Genomic DNA, 19,654 nt, shown 5'->3' with positions numbered 1-19,654 from the left:
GGGCTGCAATAACTGTGTGAGCGCCCTTCTGTTTGTCACCCCTGGAAGGGGCCAGTTGGAAGAGCAGTGTTCGACCCGAGATATAGGGGTAGAAATGGAATCTCCAGCTGCTCGCATTCCAGGGGCGAAAAGGACCAATTTTTGGAGGCGCAACGTCCCCGCGCCTGATTTGCGCCTGCGTTACGGGCACTGCCATATTGGTGAAGGTGGCTTTTTCAGGCGAGCCGGGCGGCCTCCTAAAAACAAGCATTGGATCCCTTACATTTGTAAATGAGTAGCCTGACACCTTGCAGAAATTGTTTTGGATTCTTGTTTAAGCAGCGGCTGCCATCAACAGGTAAATTTAAATTTTAGCACATTTAAAAAAAAAAAAAAAAATCATTCCTGAGGAGCAGGAGTGCTGCCCGGACTCCACGGCAGGTGCTGCCAAGAAATGTTAATGAGGCCCGAGGGCCAATTTCGGGCTGGCCGCTGGTTATGGACCCGCGAATAGGCCATAACCAACTTCCACCCCATAATAGTCTCCCACTGCTTGGGAATTGCTCTTGGCGTCTGCTGCTCCATATTTTCACCTTGTGAGGCCAGTAGCTGGTGTATGACGCTGCTTTGTGTTCAGTATTCGAAATATTAAGCATCATTTTTGCTTCGTCAGACTTTCGACCTGAAACGTTGACTCCGTTTCTCTCTCCACGGATGTTGTCTGGCCTGCTGAGTTTTTCCAGTGTTTTCTGTTGTTATTTCGGATTTCCAGCATCCGCAGTATTTTGCTATGGAGACTTGGTCCAGGTTCGCATATGAAAACAGCTGATTGGGTGAAGTGCAGGAGGGCAACTGGGGTCGGTCAGTGAAATTGTAACCCAGCAAAGTCTGTATCCCATTGAGAGCAAGAGGACAGAAAATTGGTGAAGGGGGGAAAAGCACTGTGTTGTGTATGTACCTTTAAGAGAATAACTGGTCTCAGACTGCAGTACCGGCAGTGACCACCCCTGTATAAAAGGCGCTAGAGAGCCTCTGTTGTTTAGTTTCGTTTATGCCTTTCACCAGTAAAGATCTGTTTGTTTTCTCTCCTGCTAGTCCATGTCTAAATCATTCACGGACTTAACACTGGCGATGAGTTAGAAACGAACTTACCTGCAACTCAGCAGCAGCTCCGACGATGTTGTTGAAGGTCGGAGCCAGAAGAAAGAAAAAAAAAAATAAAAATAAGAGGCCATTGAAACTCGAGAAACGGGCGTCGACCGTCAATCATCGATTTAAAAACTCGCAGGAGAGACTGTCCAGAGCCAGGCTGGGTTCCTCGGTCCGTGGTTTCCCAGCTAGTCGGGCTGGTGGCAGGTAGTGCTCTGATCCTTCCTGGGCTGCGGCGGGCTGAAGCTTGATCAGGTGGCCTTTCAACGGGGCCGGGCAGCGAGTCGGGAAGCAAGGAGAGAGAGAGAGAGAGGGTGGAGCATACAGGGCGCGGCCGGTGTTTCGAAGCTGGGCAGCGTTCGGACCTCAGAAGAGGGAGGGAAGTGTCCCAGGGGGTCCGCTCCACGACGGGAAGATAATAAAAGAAAACGAATTAATATTTAATGCGCAGGAAACCGTGGAAAGCAGCGCTAACAACAGCGGGGAAGAAGACAAAGCGCGGGAGGCGCCATTTTGTTAAATCGGGGAAGAAGGCAAAGCGCGGGAGGCGCCATTTTAGATTTGCAAGATGCCGAAGACTGGCTGTATCACTGCTTTTGATAATACATTAGAGGACTGGACCACGTATGTGGAAAGAGTCGAGGTATATTTCGAGGCAAATGAAATAGCGGAGGGGAAAAAGGCATCAATATTGCTAAACTTAATGGGCGCTAGAACGTACGGCCTATTGCGGGATCTGATTACTCCAGCCAAACCGAAGGCGAAGAGTTTTAATGAAATTGTTGCTGTTCTACAGGAGCACTTAAACCCTGCACCGCTGTTGATAGCAGAAAGATTTAAATTCCACAGGAGAACTCAGCACAAAGATGAGAGCAATGCTGAGTATCTTACAGAACTACGCAAGCTATCAAAGCACTGCCAGTTCGGAGCAGGACTGGCAGATACCCTACGGGACAAATTTGTCTGTGGACTCCTGAGTGAAGGAACACAGAAGAAGTTACTCGCAGAAAAAGAGCTGACGCTAGATAAGGCTTTCAGCGTGGCAGTATCGTATGAAACAGCAGCCAGGGGAGCTGCAGAAATTCAACAAAAACCTCAGGAATACGGCACCCACGAAATGACACGGGGATTTGCAAAATGTTATCGCTGCGGCAGAACTAACCATGACCAGAAGGACTGCTGGTCCAAAGACAAAATATGCAGACAATGCGGGAAGATTGGACACATTGCACGAGTTTGTAGGTCTGGGAAGAAGACCAGTGACAACAAAAAGGCTACTAAGGAACCGTACAAGAAAGTACAAAAGATGACGGACAGTAGTTCCAAAGACCAGATGAGCGATAGTGAATCCGGAAACAGGAGACTAAGCTGTCTCAAACTTCACAATGTAATCGCAAAAGAGGATCACCGAACCATTTGGGTCACTCTCATGATAGCAGGGTCCCAAGTTAAAATGGAATTGGATACAGGATCAGTGCTAACCGTCATGAATCGACTAGACTACGAGCGGCTATTTTCACACATACCCTTGAGAGAGACATCCATCGTCTTGACGACGTATACGGGGCAAAAAGTATACCCCAGAGAAAAAATAAGGGTGCCTGTCGAACACAATGGCAAGAAAATACGGAAATTGTATCTCTACATACTGCCAAATGGTGGACCACCGTTATTGGGACGGGAATGGATCAGGAAGATAAACTTAGATTGGCATTCCATTCATGCAATGACGGTGGACGGTAAAAAAGATGAAGACGTCACTCCTGGACGATTGTCAACAATCTTAGCTAACGCCAAAGAGGTATTTCAACAAGAACTGGGCACGCTTAAAGGCATAACCGCCTCGATAAAAATAGAAGAGAATGCAGTTCCCAAGTTTTTCAAAGCGAGACCGGTACCATATGCAATTCGCCCAGCCGTCGAGGCAGAGCTGGAGAATCTGGAGAAGGCGGGCGTGTTGTCTAAGGTCGACTGGAGCGAGTGGGCGGCACCCATCGTTCCTGTCATGAAGAAAACGTTAAGCAATAAGTCCGGAGAGCCCAGGAAGATTCGCATCTGTGGGGATTTCAAGGTGACGGTGAACCCTGTCCGTCGCACAGTACAATATCCTCTTCCAAGGATAGAAGACATCTTCGCCTCGCTGTCTGGAGGGAAGCGTTTTACAAACATTGACCTAGCACAAGCATATTTGCAGATGGAGGTTGAAGAGTCCTCTAGGAAGTATCTCACGATAAACACTCACAAAGGTCTTTACCAGTATCATCGATTGGTATTCGGAGTAGCATCGGCTCCGGCGATATGGCAAAGAGCGATGGAACAAGTCCTGCAAGGGATTCCGGGGACTCAGTGTTACTTGGACGACATCCTTGTAACAGGTGAAGATGACAGTGAACACCTTAACAACCTAGAACAGGTGCTCACTAGACTACGGGAACATGGGCTGCGAGCCAACCGCCCCAAGTGCGAATTTTTTAAGAAACAGGTATCGTATTGTGGCCACGTGATTGATGAAGAGGGGTTACATAAGTCCCCTGACAAAATTGAAGCGGTTGTTAAGGCCCCAGCGCCTGAAAATGTGTCGCAACTGAGGTCATTCCTCGGGTTGGTGAATTACTATCATAAGTTTTTGCCGAATTTGTCGACAATTCTGCACCCACTGAACGCCCTGCTACGAACGGGGGTAGCATGGAAATGGAGCGATGATTGTAAGCGGGCCTTTCAGAAGAGTAAGGACTTAATCACTTCAAAGGAAGTATTGGCTCACTACAACCCAGCACTGCCAATCAGGCTGGCGTGTGATGCATCTCCCTACGGCATTGTGGCGGTACTGTCACATAAATTCCTTGATGGTTTGGAGAGGCCGATAGCTTTTGCGTCACGCTCCTTAACTTCTGCCGAGCGCAACTACGCCCAGATTGACAGAGAGGCCCTCAGCCTAGTGTGGGGGGTGAAGAAGTTCAATCACTATCTGCACGGTCAAAAATTTACTCTACTAACCGATCATCAACCTCTTGTCTCCATTTTCAACCCTCAGAAGGGCGTACCAATAATGACAGCACAACGGCTGCAGAGATGGTCCCTTTTCCTAGGGGCACACCAATATGACATCGAGTACAAAGGAACTAAACAGCATGGAAATGCTGATGGATTGTCACGTCTACCGTTGCCGACAGTGGAAGAAGATGACCTTGCAGTGGATCCAATGGAGTTATTCCACTCGACCATAGTCGAATGTCTCCCTGTGACGAATGCAAACATAGAAAAGGAAACACGGAATGACCCGACACTATCACGGGTCTATGATTTAACGGTGAAGGGATGGCCAGCACATGGCGAACCACTGCTGCCAGCATTCTCGCTGAGAAGAGAACAGCTGTCAGTGTGCAGAGGAGCCTTGATGTGTGGATCCAGAGTAGTAATTCCACCTAAGTTGACGGATAGAGTGCTCAATGAGCTTCATGAGGGTCATCTGGGTGGGGTAAAAATGAAGAGCTTAGCCAGAGCGTTTGTGTGGTGGCCGGGAATCGATAGAGAAATCGAAGAGATGACCAAGAGCTGTGCAGGATGCCAGAAGGTCCAAAACGCCCCACCACAAGCTCCTCTGCATCCATGGGAGCGGCCCTCATCTCCATGGCAAAGGGTGCACATTGATTTTGCTGGTCCCTTCATGGACTCGATGTTTTTAATTGCGGTGGATGCACATTCAAAGTGGCCAGAGGTAATAAAAATGTCCTCAATCACCACGGAAAAAACTATCACAGTTTTACGAACCATATTCGCCAGGAATGGGCTGCCTGAACAGATTTGCTCTGACAATGGACCACAGTTTGTGTCTGAAGAGTTCCGGAGGTTCTTAAAGAACAATGGTGTTAAGCATTACACATTTGCCCCATATCATCCAGCCACTAATGGATTGGCCGAGAGGTTTGTCCAAACATTCAAGAAGGCTATCAAGGCAATGTGTAATGAAGATATACCCCTACAACACAAGGTGGACAACTTCTTGTTTGCCTACCGGAATGTGACACATGCGGTTACCAGCCAAACTCCAGCCATGATGTTCTTCAATCGAAGACTACGATGCCACTTGGATTTGGTTAAGCCAAACGTCCGAAGAGATGTGGAGAACAGGCAGTTTCAGAATATGAATGAAAGGCCAACCAGGAGTTTTAAGATAGGTCAACCAGTTTTGGCCCGGGACTACCGCAATGAGAAATGGCAACCAGGAACGATTTGTACATGACAAGGACCTCTCATGTATACCGTGGACGTTGGGGAGAGCATTGTAAGACGCCATGTTGACCAGATTCTAGAGTCACGGGAAAACGTCAACTCCACACCACGATCTGATACACCTGGTAATGAAATCGACGTTCCAATTGCAGCTACCGCAGAACCGGTAATATTGGAAGCAGATGAACCAAACAACGACATTGATTCCGACTCAACATTGCCAGAAGAACCTGATACCCCAAAGAGGCGTTATCCAGACAGAATCAAGAAGCCTCCTCAAAGACTGAACTTATAATTGCTTAAACTTAACCAATGTATCTAGCAACCGTAATTGTGATTGTAATTCGTTATCATTTAGTTGTTAAATGAATGTTATGTACTGTTTATCTAAAAGGGGAGGAATTGTTGTGTATGTACCTTTAAGAGAATAACTGGTTTCAGACTGCAGTGACCACCCCTGTATAAAAGGCGCTAGAGAGCCTCTGTTGTTTAGTTTCGTTTATGCCTTTCACCAGTAAAGATCTGTTTGTTTTCTCTCCTGCTAGTCCGTGTCTAAATCATTCATGGACTTAACACACTGTCCAGCAAGCTCAGCTGGGTGAGTTTTTTCCAGCAACGCTTAGTGTTGTTGCCAGATCATCGCAACGCTGCAGAAAGCATCAAACTCGTTCAGCATGCTCCACGCAAAACGGGGGGGGGGGGGGGGGGCAACCAGCCAACTGCAGAGTGCGATTAAGGAGACTCCTGGTCAGTTTGCAGCGCAAAACTTAAGGGCCTTATATTCCCAACTGGAGGAGAGAGTGCTCAATAGAACGGGCTGCACAAGAAGGAAGTTACATATAGACGTGTGCTGGGGTTATGCTGCGCTCAGCACAAACTGAAACTGGTGTGAGGCAGCCTCCTGGCTGGGACCTCATAGGTTTAGTGTACTCCCTATACTCCTGAGCTATGCTGCCACTTTTGCATTGATATGCAGCCAGAAACTGCTCCCTAATGACCCCATTAACGTGCTCTCTTGGTGCCTCTGCTCCAACTCTGAACTCCGCTTATCTGACCTGGAAAATAATGGGAGCGTTGTGGTCTTCAACAGCTTGTTTGAGCCTTTGATTCAATGCTAATCTGACTAAAGGAAGTGCGTCCAAGATATTGCCAGACCACTATATATACACACGCGAATGGCGGAAGGTGCAGCCTCAGTGCCAAAGGCACTTTCTGCGGCCCTGGAGGTCAGTAAATCTTCCCTGTGTGACAGTTTGATTCAGTCAGTCTCCCTCCCCCGTCCCCCCACTGTTGGGCGGCTGACAGTGTGAACTCATTACTCAGGGTTTTCTATGGGCATGAGCAAGGAGGAATACTTTCAGATTTGTACACTGAATAATTTGAGAAAAGAATTGCAAACGTTGTAACTCTGCAATACAGGAAAGATGTGATTGCACTAGAGCGGGTACAGAGGAGATTTACGAGGATGTTGCCTAGATTGGATAGGCTGGGTTTGTTTTCTTTGGAACAGAGGAGGCTGAGGGGAGACCTTATTGAGGTGTATAACATTGAGGGGCCCAGATAGAGTGGATAGGAAGGACCTGTTTCCCTTAGCAGAGGGATCAACAACCAGGGGACACAGATTTAAAGTAAATTGGTAGGCGGTTTAGAGGGGATTTGAGGGGAAATTTCTTCACCCCCAGAGTGTGGTGGGGGTTTGGAACTCACTGCCTGAAAGGGTGGTAGAGGCAGAAACCCTCACCACATTTAAAAAGTACTTGGATGTGCACTTGAAGTGCCGTAACCTACAGGGCTACGGACCAAGAGTTGGAAAGTGGGATTAGGCTGGATAGCTCTTTGTTGGCCGGCGCGGACACGATGGGCCGAAATGGCCTCCTTCCGCGCAGTAAATTTCTATGATTCTATGAAAAGCAGATCATACTGGAATTACACAGCTGGCCTGTCAGCATCTGAGGGGGAAAAAAATAAAGGCAGGTTCCCATTTTGGGTAGGATCCCTTCATCAGACCAAGGATCTCCCAAGATAAAACTTCTGCAGCCTGCTCCTTTCTCTCGGAGAATGATCTGAATGACCTGCCGTGTATTTCTAGCCTTCTCTCTTAATAGTAAAATGAATGATGCTGAGCAGCCAATTTGACAGATTTGTTACCTTTATAAAGAAACGGTGCCTTGCCCCTGACAGAAATGTGCCGTTGCTTCATATTTTAACACCGGCAGCAACTTGCATTGACAGAGCAGCTTTAACGTTAACAAAAAAGTTCCAAAGTGCTTCACAGAAGTAAAATCAAAAAATGGATACCCAAGTACTTTATTTTACTTTTTTTAAATTAAAGCAACTTAGGAAAGTTGCTGTGGAGCTGAAAATGTCCACGATGGCAGTGGGGGAAATGCCAACGTTCTGAAGCTCGCCTCCCCTGTGCTAGACTTTGCTTGAAGGATGTTGGGTTGCAGACGGGGAGCAAAAAAAATGGTTCTGAAAATGTTTTTCTATCCATGATTTAAAAAAATGTGCACCCTTCCCTCTCCCGTGTAGATCCCATGGGACAGTAGGCGAGGTATTGGTTGGATATAACCTCTGCCAAAATTGGGGTAATTTTAACTCGTGGCGAAAAACAGACGGTTGTCCCTCAGCCTCCCGTTATACACCCCACCCCGATTCGTCCTTTCCTTTGGATAACTGGGTAGTGTTTTGCGTTGGAGCAGGAATTCCACAATGTTCAAAACAAGCGATTTGAATTTGATATCTATGCTCACATGAGGTGTGCATTTGGCTGGAGTCAACCGTGACAGTAAGATAGCAAAATACTGCAGATGCTGGAAATCCGAAATAACAACAGAAAATGCTGGAAAAACTCAGCAGGCCAGGCAACATCCGTGGAGAGAAAATAGAGTCAACGTTTCGGGTCAAAACCCTTTGTCAAGACTAGAGAAGCACAGGAAATGAAATAGATTAAAAGGCCAGAATGGGGACTGGGAGAGAAAAAAAGTGAAGTGAAGAGACATTAAGAGGTATTCAAAACGAGACGAGATGGTGATAGGACTAGTGGAGACCAAAGACGGCTCTAGATTAGGTGTGAAATGTGCTGGCAGAATGGGAGACAGCTGCCATGTGGGAGAGAAAAAAAGGGGGGGGGTAAAGGGCAAAAAACAAAGGTGTGGATAAAAAATATAAGTAAAAATGTAATAGGGTTATGATCTGAAATTGTTGAACTCGATATTGAGTCCGGAAGGCTTTAAAGTGCCTAATCGGAAGTGACAGTAAGACATTGGTCAATTAGCTCCATTGGATTTGACTAGATAAGATTTATAAGTGTGGTTTTGAATGGGTGTACTGTGGAATGGAGATGTTCTTTTCACATGTTTCTAGAATACTCCTCATTGCTAAGGCAGGTGATTTGCCAAATTGTGCCACTTTTTACACACGCTGCGAATTCCCGCCCAAACCCGTGAGTTCACACAAGAAGCCCCAAAGGAGGTGAAAACAACCCATTTCTGAGTGCTTGCTACTAACAATCGTTGCCCTACTTGGCCTCTCAAAAACCCAGGCTTCAAATTGATATTTTTGATCAGAGCTGAGAGGTTGTGAGCTGTTTACAGACATTGAGTGAGGGACCTGTGGAGGTTGCGAAATCTCAACAAACTTTGACCATTCAGCGGGTTAGAAATGGACTGTTGCATAATCACAGCTTCCAGCAGTGGCAGACCTACAGGCTGCTCATTCACAGTACTTTCTATCTATTTTTTGTTCCACCACAAGTAAACGGTGGCGTCACTGCACTGTAAGATAGGAATCGTATACATACAGCTGTTGGCTGTTCCCATTGGGTATGGGCTGTAGCTACCCGGTCGCCATGACTTGGCTTTGTAGTTCTTCCTGCACTTTCCACAGTCTTGACCCGTCGTGTTGTGTTCACACTCGCAAATCAGATTCCCTTCCTTGAAATGGCAGCTGTTAGCGTGCATGTTGCACTTACACCTGGAATGAGAAGGAGAGTGTGTAACAGACCAAGAGAAGAAATGCAGTTGTAATTACCTCCTGACACCAGTGTTATTTTAGGATCGGGAGTTCTGCCAGTGTGGAACTGATCAATTATTGGAATGGTCGCGAGTGTTGTGTGCTCAGCGCCTTGGGAACTCCAGCACTGCGATCTGCAGTTCCAATTAAAACTAAAGCATCTGCCATCATGATTCAGGGCTACCGGCCATTTCCCAGAGTTAAAATACCAGCTGTATTGATGGATTCATCAACCTCTAATTGATGTGCTGTTATTTTAAAAAAGTAAATAATTTAAATGGCAATTTGGATTGGATTTAGGACTGAGATGAGGAGAAATTTCTTCACTCAGAGGCCGGTGAATCTTTGGAATTCTCTACCCAGAGGACTGTGGAGGCTCAGTCGTTGAGTATATTCAAGACAGAAATCGATAGATTTTTGAATATTAAGGGAATCAAGGGATGTGGGGATAGTGCAGGAAAGTGGAGCTGAGGTAGAAGATCAGCCATGATCTTACTGAAGGGCGGAGCAGGCTCGGAGGGGCCAAATGGCCGACTCCTGCTCCTATTTCTTACGTTCTTATGGATAGACTTCTCTTCCCCATTCCCCTTCTAGTGAGCTCCCTCCACCACATCCAATCAATCTTTCAGACAAAATAGGGGAAGTTGTTCCCCAGACAGTCCATTTGTGAATGATCACTCCAGAAGTTCCTACAAACAAACAGCCCACAAAAAGTCAGATTCTTTTAAAATAAAAGTCAATTGTTCCCCACTACTCTGTCTCCTAATGTAGAGACAATAACCGTTCGACTTTTTAATTAGAAAGAAGAAAAAAGGAAGAAAGAGATTACATTTGTATAACACCTTTCACGTGCTGAGGACAGCCCAAAGCGCTTCACAGCCAATGAAGTACCTTTGGAAGTGTAATCACTGTTGTAACTCATTTTAAGCATGAACAAATGCAACCTCAGAATTGAAGCCGTAACCCCAACTCCTGCCCCGCCCTATCGCACACACCACTTCTACCTCCAGGATGTCTGCAGGTGCTGCTTTGGGAGATACCAAGGCTACTTGTGCTGGAGCTGCAAAATAAACCACGTGGCATTCTTGAATGACTTCACCTAGTGGCCACTCAAGAACTGATGATACTCGCCAAACCTGGGGCCTGGACATTTATGTCGTGCCTTTCACGACTTCAAGACATCCCAAAGCACTGAACAGCCAATGAAACACTTTTGAAGTTCAGCCATTGGAGGCGAACACGCAGCCAATTTTCAGACATTCAGAAACAGCAATGAGATAAATGACCAAATAATCCGATCTAGTGATGTTGGTTGAGGAAATAAATGTCGGCCAGGACACCAGGAGAACTCCCCTGCTTTTAATCGAATAGTGTCGTGAATAGATTCCACCATGTAAGAAATGAGCAACCATTTTCTGAGATCTAGTTAAAGAAAGACTTGCATTTATATAGCGCCTTTCACAACCACTGGACTTCTCAAAGCGATTTACAGACGATGAAGTAGTCGTCTTCTTGGGCAGTCCCTCCCAAAACAAACTCAATTGCTACTTGGCCCTAAACAGACAATACAACATGGCTGATTACCTGACCATGGTAAAGGATAGCAAACTGAGAAAAACCTTGACAATGTACAGACTTAGTGAACATAGCCTGGCCATCGAAAAAGGCAGACCCGGCTACCAAGAGAGGACAGGATATGCTCTCACTGCAGTCAGGGAGTGGTGGAGACAGAGATGCACTTCCTCACAGCTTGTAGAAAATATCAGGGCATAAGGGAGAATTTCTACCCAAAATTCACAAAAATATGTCCTGAATTCAGAAATTTGAATGACGACCAAAAACTCCCATACCTACTAGGGGAACAGAGAAATTGTGTAACCTTAGCGGCACACTATGTTACAGCTTGCCATAAACAGAGGGACAACCATTAAATCTAAGAAAAGAGTATATACAAATTATATGAATGTATATTTATACACTCAGGGATATATCTGTTTATACACTGTATGGATAGACCTGCGTTTATGTGTTCAACCATAAATGTTTTTCGATGCTTTGGCAACATAAGATGTACCTTGTCATGCCAATAAAGCGATTTGAATTGAATTGAATTGACTGATGAGTCCAATGCAGGACCTACAGTCTCTGTCACAGGTGGGGCAGATGGTGGTTGAAGGGGCGGGTGGGTGGGGTGCTTGGGTTGACGTGCGCTCCTTGCGCTTGGCTTCTGCTTGCTCCCGGCGAAGAGACTCGAGGTGTTCGACGCCTTCCTAGATGCTTCTCCTCCATTTTGTGCGGATTTGGGCCAGGGATTCCCAGGTGTCGGTGGGGATGTTGCACTTTTTCAAGGAGACTTTGAGGGTGTCCTTGAAGCGTTTCCTCTGCCCACCTGGGGCGCTCTTGCCGTGTCGGAGCTCCAAGTAGAGCGCTTGTATTGGGAGTCTCGTATCGGGCATGCGGACGATGTGACCCGTCCATCGGAGCTGATTGAGCGTGGTCAAAGCTTTAATGCTGGGGATGTTGGCCTGAGCAAGAACACCGACGTTGGTGTGCCTATCCTGTCAATGGATTTGCAGGATCTTGTGGAGGCAGTGTTGGTGGTACCTCTCCAGTGCTTTGAGCTGCCTGCTGTACATGGTCCATGTCTCTGAAGCATACAGGAGGGCGGGTATCACTGATGCTCTGTAGACCATGAGTTTGAAGACAATGAAATACTATTTAAAGTGTAGTCACTGTTGTAATGTGGGAAACGCGGCAGACAATTTGCGCACAGCAAGCTCCCACAAACAGCAATGTGATAATGACCAGATAATCTGTTTTTGTTCTGTTGGTTGAGGGATAAATATTGACCAGGACACCGGGGATAACTCCCCTGCTCCTCTTCAAAATAGTGCCATGGGATCTTTTACATCCACCTGAGAGAGCAGACGGGGCCTCGGTTTAACATCTCATCCAAAAGACGGCACCTCCGACAGTCTCAGCTTTGTGCTCAAGTCCCTGGAGTGGGACTTGAACCCACAACCTTCTGACTCCGAGGCGAGTGTGCTACCAACTGAGCCACAGCTGACACAAGTTAGTTGGAAGATAGCGCAGGGAAAAGGCTTTATTCTTTTTGATCTCCTGTGGCATTGCACAGAGAGTTAAAGCCAAATGTCGAGTGCAGGTGAAGAAGGGACAGAAGGTGGGGGATAATTGGACTGTGATGTAGGCAAAACTCCATTCCTATTTTAAAATAATACATTCTGTCCTTGTTTTTATATAATATTTGATTTGGTATTATCTATCTATTATTATTTTAAAGTCTTCCTGTCAACATTCCATTATAAATTCCTATGTACATATTTATAATGGAAACTATCTATGTAAACTTGTCACAATGTGATTACGCCTTCCTGTCTATGGTTTACTTAGGTATTGGGCAGATAGAGGCATTCTCCGGATTGTAGGGGACATGAGTGGTTCATGACACTGAACCCAAGTAGAGTATCTAGTGTAAAACCCAAATATGTAACAGTGATGGAGTCAGTGGCAAGGGCGCAGAGTTAATACGGGGGCCGAAAACAATGGCTTCAGTGTTCCCCATCTACAGTTGGAAGAACCTTTGACTCACCCATGACTTGATGTCAGATTGACACTGGCAGTGCAGAGGTGGCCTTGGGGTACAGGGAAAGTGACAGAAAGGGAGAGGTGGATGTCATCAACATGCATATGGAAACTGACCTTGTACCCGTAGATGATATCACCAAGGGGAAGGATGTAGATGAAGAGGAGGGGGGTGGGGGGGGTGTGGTAAGTGTAGATCATTGGGGGACTCTGGAGGTGACAGTGCACTGGCATAAAGCGAACACCTGACTCATCAGGAGTATTTAGGAACATAGGAACAGGAGCCGGTCATTTAGCCCCTCGAGCCTCTTCCGCCATTCAATGGCTGATCTGCGATCTAACCGCATATACCCGCCTTTGGCCCATATCTCTTAGCATTTCTCGGATGCATGCCCCCCCCATGATTGTCATGTGTTGGGGACCCCCCCCCCCCGTGAAAATTGACACACCCCTGTGGACGTCTTGTTCTCAAAGTTACAAAAGGACATGGTTTGTGACCCCATGTCCTCTAGCAGCGAGGGTTCTAATTCTACAGTTATTTATCTGCAGGAGTGTCCTATAAAATTACAGGGCTTTTCAATCAGTCCATCATTTTAATGGACAGTAAGTTGTGGGGGCGGGGGCTCGTGCCCAGTTTCCCAATATGCGCTCCAGGTAGGTGAGGCTCCACATGGATTTCGCACTCACAGAATTACCCCTCAAGAGCTATCCAGATTGACTGCAGGAGTCTCTGTTCTCCAGCACAGTAAATGACCATTTTCAGGTTGAGCAGAGACTGAGGGCTCGATTTTTGGCAATGGGGAGCTTTTGGAGGCGGGACTCCCACTTTTTGGGTTGTAGTCCCGCCTCCATCGACTTGTGGCCAACCCACGCTATTTTCCCTTGATTGACCTTGTTAAGCCCGCCCAGCGGGCTCAGCAGGCCAATTAAGGGACACCTGGTTACGGGCGACGTCAGCGATTGACATTTCATCTGTCAAGAGCTTTTGACAGATTAAAAATCAGCTCTGTGAAGCTGTCAAACACTGACAATCTGTCTTCTAACTTGAGTCCTTCTACTCAGACTCAGTTAGCGAGCTCTCCAGACCAGAAAGCAGAGGCTGCAGCTTTTGACAGTTCAGCGGCCATTCTGCTTTCTGTGCCGGTGAGCTGAGGGACTCCCGAGAACTGAAGGAAGGAAGCCTGCAGGAGAAAGTAAAGGTAAGTAAAACTTATTAAAACACTTTACACTTACCTCACACACTTACCTCTGCACACATGCACCCATCACTCACCTGCACACTGGACATCTCGACCCCTCCAACCCCTGCAGACCGATGGTCCGCCTCGCTAACTTGGCGTGGTTCGGAGCCGTCGGACAGCCCACACTTCAGGGCTAAAAATAGGGATTGGCAAAAAACTGCCTGTTAACAGGCAGTTAATTGGCACTAATCCCCTTCCCGCCTCGGGGAGGCGGCTCCCAGCACAGGTCGAGTACACGCCTCCTGGGACATTGGCATGGAGGCGGGTTGGGTTCCTGCCCCCCCGATTCTGCAATTTTCCCACCACTCCCGCCTCCAAACCCGCCTCCTCGGGGCTTGGAAAATCGAGCCCCGAGTGTACCAATCATTTATAATGTACACAACTCTTGCTGTTGTACACAAAGAAAACTAATAGGCCAGCAGAATGGGAAAGAGGTTGAGCTAAAATGCCGTATGTGCATGTCAGCCAAATTTCAGAGAATTGAATTTGACTCGTCTACTCCGTGGCATTGCTGCACACACTTATACATTTAGAATCCTAGATAGAAGGAGGTAATTTGGCCTATTGTGTCTGGCCTCTTAGTCCCATTCCTTGTCCTTTCCCCATGCTCTTTGTCCTGGTGGGATGCGCCATGCCCTAATGGCCCTTTTATATAAAATCAATTTCTCCTAACCTCTGCCCTCGTTCTTTTGTTGATGATCTTAAAGGTATGCCCTCTGGCTACCAATCATCAGCAGAAGTAGGTTTTCCTTATGTACCTTATCAAAACACTTCATAATTTTGACCACCACTATCAGACGTGGACACTACAGTAAATATCAATTGATGGTATCAGGTTGGTAACTACTGTTTCTAGTTTCCTGGTGGCTTAGTTGGTAAATACTCTATCAACAAAAGAACACAAGACGTAGGAGCAGGAGTCGGTCATTTGGCTCCTTGAGCCTGCTCCGCCATTCAATAAGATCATGGCTGATCTGATCTTGGCCTCAACTCCACTTCCCTGCCCGCTCCCCTGATCAAGTGTGGTACTGTGCCACATAGTCCAGGAAGGCCCCGGGTTTGAACGCCACTCGGTGTTAAGTTAGCGGAAGCCAACCTGGTTTGTCGCAGGGATGCGACAGCAGATCTCAGCACCCCATGTAGTAATCAGTAGGCCCATGCTGGAGAGTGTAGAAATTGGCCGAGAACAAGATCAGTCTTGGCTGAGAAGCCCCTCATGGTTAAATAGCCTGCCGACATCCCCTGTCTCGGCTCACCGGTGAAAAGTGACCAGTTGGTTGAGGTTCTGAAGGGTAGTCTGCACGTTGTGGAACTAACCCACCACGAATCCGGGACCTTGGGCTGGGACCGGGAGTGGAAAAAATTAAAAATCGGAAAAATAAAAACAACATCTCTAATCTGGACAGCTTTTGATGCCAGCAGATACTCACTAAGTTTTCGTGGCTGTAATGTGCACATCTGGTACAGTAATATTCCCAATTATGCAAAACTGCCTCACAGGCGCCAAATTAGTTTACACAATGTGTAAACAGATTGTTCTTTTCACGTTCTTTTTATGGAAGCATACCTCACAAGATATTCAAATTCAGCACCTGAGCCTCACTTGCTTCCTATTTACACCAGCCAACCATTTTTCCATCTGCACAATTAGAGTGAAGCCATTTGGCATCTCCTGGGAGTGTTGGGTCTTTCGATTCGAGATGCCATCTGCTGTCTTCGTGATCAATCTCTGCAGCCAGTGTGTTGCTGTGGTGACTGTTCACGTTTGTCGAGATTGTGCCTGGAGACTGGTCGCGGGCTGTGTGCCCGACCGTGGTTCGCAGTGGAATCCTACTGAGTTTGGTGGGGTTGGTGGAAGAGGGTGTGCAACCTGACGGCAGCGGGAAAGCAAGGCAGGTGTGTGATTCCACATTAACCCATTTGCCTCCAGGAAGTCCACCTCTTGTGTCTCCCAACCTCATCAGCCAAGGAGAAACTTATTTCAGGAGTGACAAAGATGAATCTTATGTGTGAAATTATATGTTGTAATTTAGTGAAGAGCAGGGCCCCTCTGAATGTGGATATGGGTGGCTGACATTTGCGGTCTTCCGCTCAATCTAGCATCTATTGCTGGTCTTCCAGCCTTTGATGGGCCATACCTACCAGCTATCCTCAGTGGGCCAAGCAGTGCATGAGGTTGAATCCATCCCCGGCAATTATCCCTTTCATTGGAAACATAAGACACATGCTGACAGAGTTACACCAGATTCTTGGGGTTCTTGCCATCCACTTGAACCACTGGAAGAGGCAGGCAGAGCCTTGGATTAGTATCTTAACCCAGAGACAGCACCTCAGTACTGCACTGGAGTGCCAGCCTAGATTATGTACTTAAATCCTGCAGTGGGGATCAAACCCATAACATTCCAACTCTAAGGCAAGAATGCAACCAATTGGGCTGCCACTCTGTGTAGTTGTGAGTTGTGCCTCCAGCTCACACTGCCATGTACAGGAAACTCTTTTTTATCCGGCACCGGCGTGGTGCCTGTTTATCAAAAAGTCCGGATTACAGAGAGGTATAGTAAAAGGTACGAGAGCCCCGTACACGGCCACAGATCCAGGCGTCGGGTGCAGGAACCCCGGTTACATGGCCACAGATCCAGAAACGGCCACTAATATGAAGTAAAACTTACCTGAACCTACTCCTGAATTTTGCCGGTTAACAGAGATTTCCGGTAAATCGAGAGTTTCCTGTAGTTGATTGTCCGGGCATTTAGCTTATGTCTTTGGTCTGTCCTGATACAAATTGGCATGTGTAATTCACCTTGAGATTAGATTCCAGTCAAACTTTAGACGTTATCTGATTCCAAATGCCAAAACTAATTGGATACAAGCAATGGGATATGTTGAATCGTGTTAAAATAGTTCTGGAGATTACTTCACAAAAAGCGATGCTGTCCAATCGCAGCTTTTGTGGAAAGGTCTTCCTCTGAAACAGTATTAGTGGAAAATTAATTTAAAACAGATCTTCGATCAATTGTCTTTACTCAAAGGATGATAAGTGTTTGGACTAAGCTACCAGGTAATGTAATGGAATCATATTAGAGACCATGAAAATGCAGCTGATGATGCAAGGTTGGATGAGTTACTGGAAAAAATGAGCCTCAATGGCCCTGAAAGGCCTTTATTTGTCCTTGATTTTTTTCTTATGCTCTTATTTAAAGCAAACCTTGGCAGCTGACAGTCCATAGATACTCCATTAGGAAGATCCTATGTGTTGTCGGTCTGGCACATCTGCGCATTTGCTCCTTTTATGCCCAGTCTATTAATGCACTCTGAGGCTTTGGTTACATGAATATGGGTTATTAATTGATTATAGGGGCATGCAACAGGGCAAAGGGTGTGAGGTCTCCAATCTACAGGGATGCACTGCAGCAGAGAAAACAATTTAGCCCGTGTTATTTTCCGTTTAATCAGGAAGTTAGTGCCATTTAGGGAGACCGAGTCCACGCATTGATCAGACACTGCTCAAGGCTGCTGTCTCCCACACTGCGCAGTGTTGTGTCTAAGACTATATTTCTGGAAAAGCCATTCACAAAAATCCACCAAGTTGGTTCTAATTTCATACCGGAATAGACGCACGTCTAGTGCAGCAGATTAAAAAAAAAATTATTCCTGGGATGTGGCCATCGCTGGCAAGGCCAGCATTTATTGCCCATCCCTAATTACCCTTGAGAAAGTGAGCCACCTTCTTGAATCGCTACAGTCCGTGTGGTGAAGGTACTCCCACAGTGCTGTTAGGGAGTTCCAGGATTTTGACCCATTGACGATGAAGGATCGGCCAATATTTTTCCAAATCGGGATGGTGTGTGACTTGGAGGGGATTTAAGTGGTAGAGGTCGTAGGTTTGGGAGGTGCCGTCAAAAAAGCCTTGGCGAGTTGCTGCAGTACATCCTGTAAATGGTACACACTGCAGCCACGGTACGCCAGTGGTGGAGGGAATGAATGTTTAAGGTGGTGGATGGAGTGCCAATCAAACGGGTTGCTTTGTCCTGGATGATGTCGAGTGTTGTTGGAGAGTATTCCATCACACTCCTGACTTGTGCCTTGTAGATGGTGGAAAGGCTTTGGGGAGTTAGGAGGTGAGTCACTTGCCACAGAATACCCAGCCTCTGTCCTGCTCTTGTAGCCACAGTATTTATGTGGCTGGTCCAGTTAAGTTTCTGGTCAATGGTGACCCCAGGATGTTGATAGTGGGGGATTCAGCGATGGTAATCCCGTTGAATGTCAAGGGGAGGTGGCTAGACTCTTGCTTGTTGGAGATGGTCATTGCCTGGCATGAATGTTAGTTGCCACTTACCAGCCCAAGCCTGAATTTATTTTAAGCTTTCTTTGACAAAGTTTAAAAATTTGTAGAGGCAGACTGATCACGTTTCTGCTACCATCTCCATTCACAAGTCTGGTGAAGCATCTCCCACAGCAATTCACTACCAGACTGCAGCACTTCTAAGTAAGCTGTGCTCCTATTGGCTGTGCTCTGAAACCTGTGTTTTCTGTGTGTGATTTTTTTTAATGTTCATTTTCGGGATGTGGGCGTCGCTGGCAATGCTGGTATTTATTGCCCATCCCTAGTTGTCCTTGAGAAGGTGGTGGTGGGCTGCCTTCTTAATCCAGTCTCACGTGGTGAAGGTACTCCCGCAGTGCTGTCAGGTAGGGAGTTCCAGGATTTTGACCCAGCGGCGATGAAGGAACAACGATATACGTCCAAGTCAAGATGGTGTGTGACGTGGAGGGGATTGTGAATCAGGATCCGCAGAGTGTCGTCTTCTCGCACTGAGAACAATAGGGGACCGACTGCACTGAGTACCCCGCAGGCATTTTACTGATCACATTTTCCCATTGGTTTCACCATGCAACGTGTTGTGAATGCTTCACAGTTCTAAATATTGCTGTCCCATCCTGGGCAGCAGTGCTGATGAAGCAGCACGCGTCCAAGGTTGAAATGATCAAACTCGCACGCATGATATTCCTCCATTTGGACACTAGGGCCTGTTCCAGTGCTCTGGCGATGCACAAAGGTTTACACCCCTGCCCCAGACAGACGGCCTTCCCACCCACCATTGTGATTCTGAAATTGTCTGTATGTAATCGAGCCTTGAATGGATTCTACTTAACTGGGAGCCTAGGCATGCTGCAGACTCTCTGCCTGTTGTTACAGCTGGGATGTGGACTTAAGGCCATTGATGTTGCCCCTTTTTGTGTCCTTGGAAAAAGTGCAACATCCCCACCGACACCTGGGAATCCCTGGCCCAAGACCGCACAAAGTGGAGGAGAAGCATCCGGGAAGGTGCCGAACACCTCGAATCTCTTCACCGGGAGCAAGCGGAAGCCAAGCGCAAACAGCGGAAGGAGCGCACGTCAACCCAAGCACCCCACCCACTGCCCCTTCAACCACCATC

The 19,654-nt window shown here is 46.9% G+C and overlaps 1 protein-coding gene across 7 annotated transcripts in view; it reads right to left on the bottom strand.

The window, feature by feature from the left end:
* Positions 1-19,654, bottom strand: part of LOC147101696 (netrin-G2-like) — a 113,314-nt gene that overhangs the window by 33,593 nt on the left and 60,067 nt on the right. For all 7 annotated transcript variants that reach the window (XM_085965519.1, XM_085965515.1, XM_085965517.1 and 4 more), the window contains one exon: positions 9,164-9,336. In XM_085965519.1, the coding sequence (XP_085821645.1) occupies positions 9,164-9,336 (173 nt within the window). The remainder of the gene's footprint in view (positions 1-9,163; positions 9,337-19,654) is intronic.

Source organism: Somniosus microcephalus, chromosome 23, assembly GCF_052327205.1.
Source record: "Somniosus microcephalus isolate GS21.2 chromosome 23, FLI_Smic_1.0, whole genome shotgun sequence".
Taxonomy (NCBI): Eukaryota; Metazoa; Chordata; class Chondrichthyes; order Squaliformes; family Somniosidae; genus Somniosus; species Somniosus microcephalus.
Note: the sequence above shows the minus strand (reverse complement) of the source record. Positions and strands in the feature narration are given on the sequence as shown.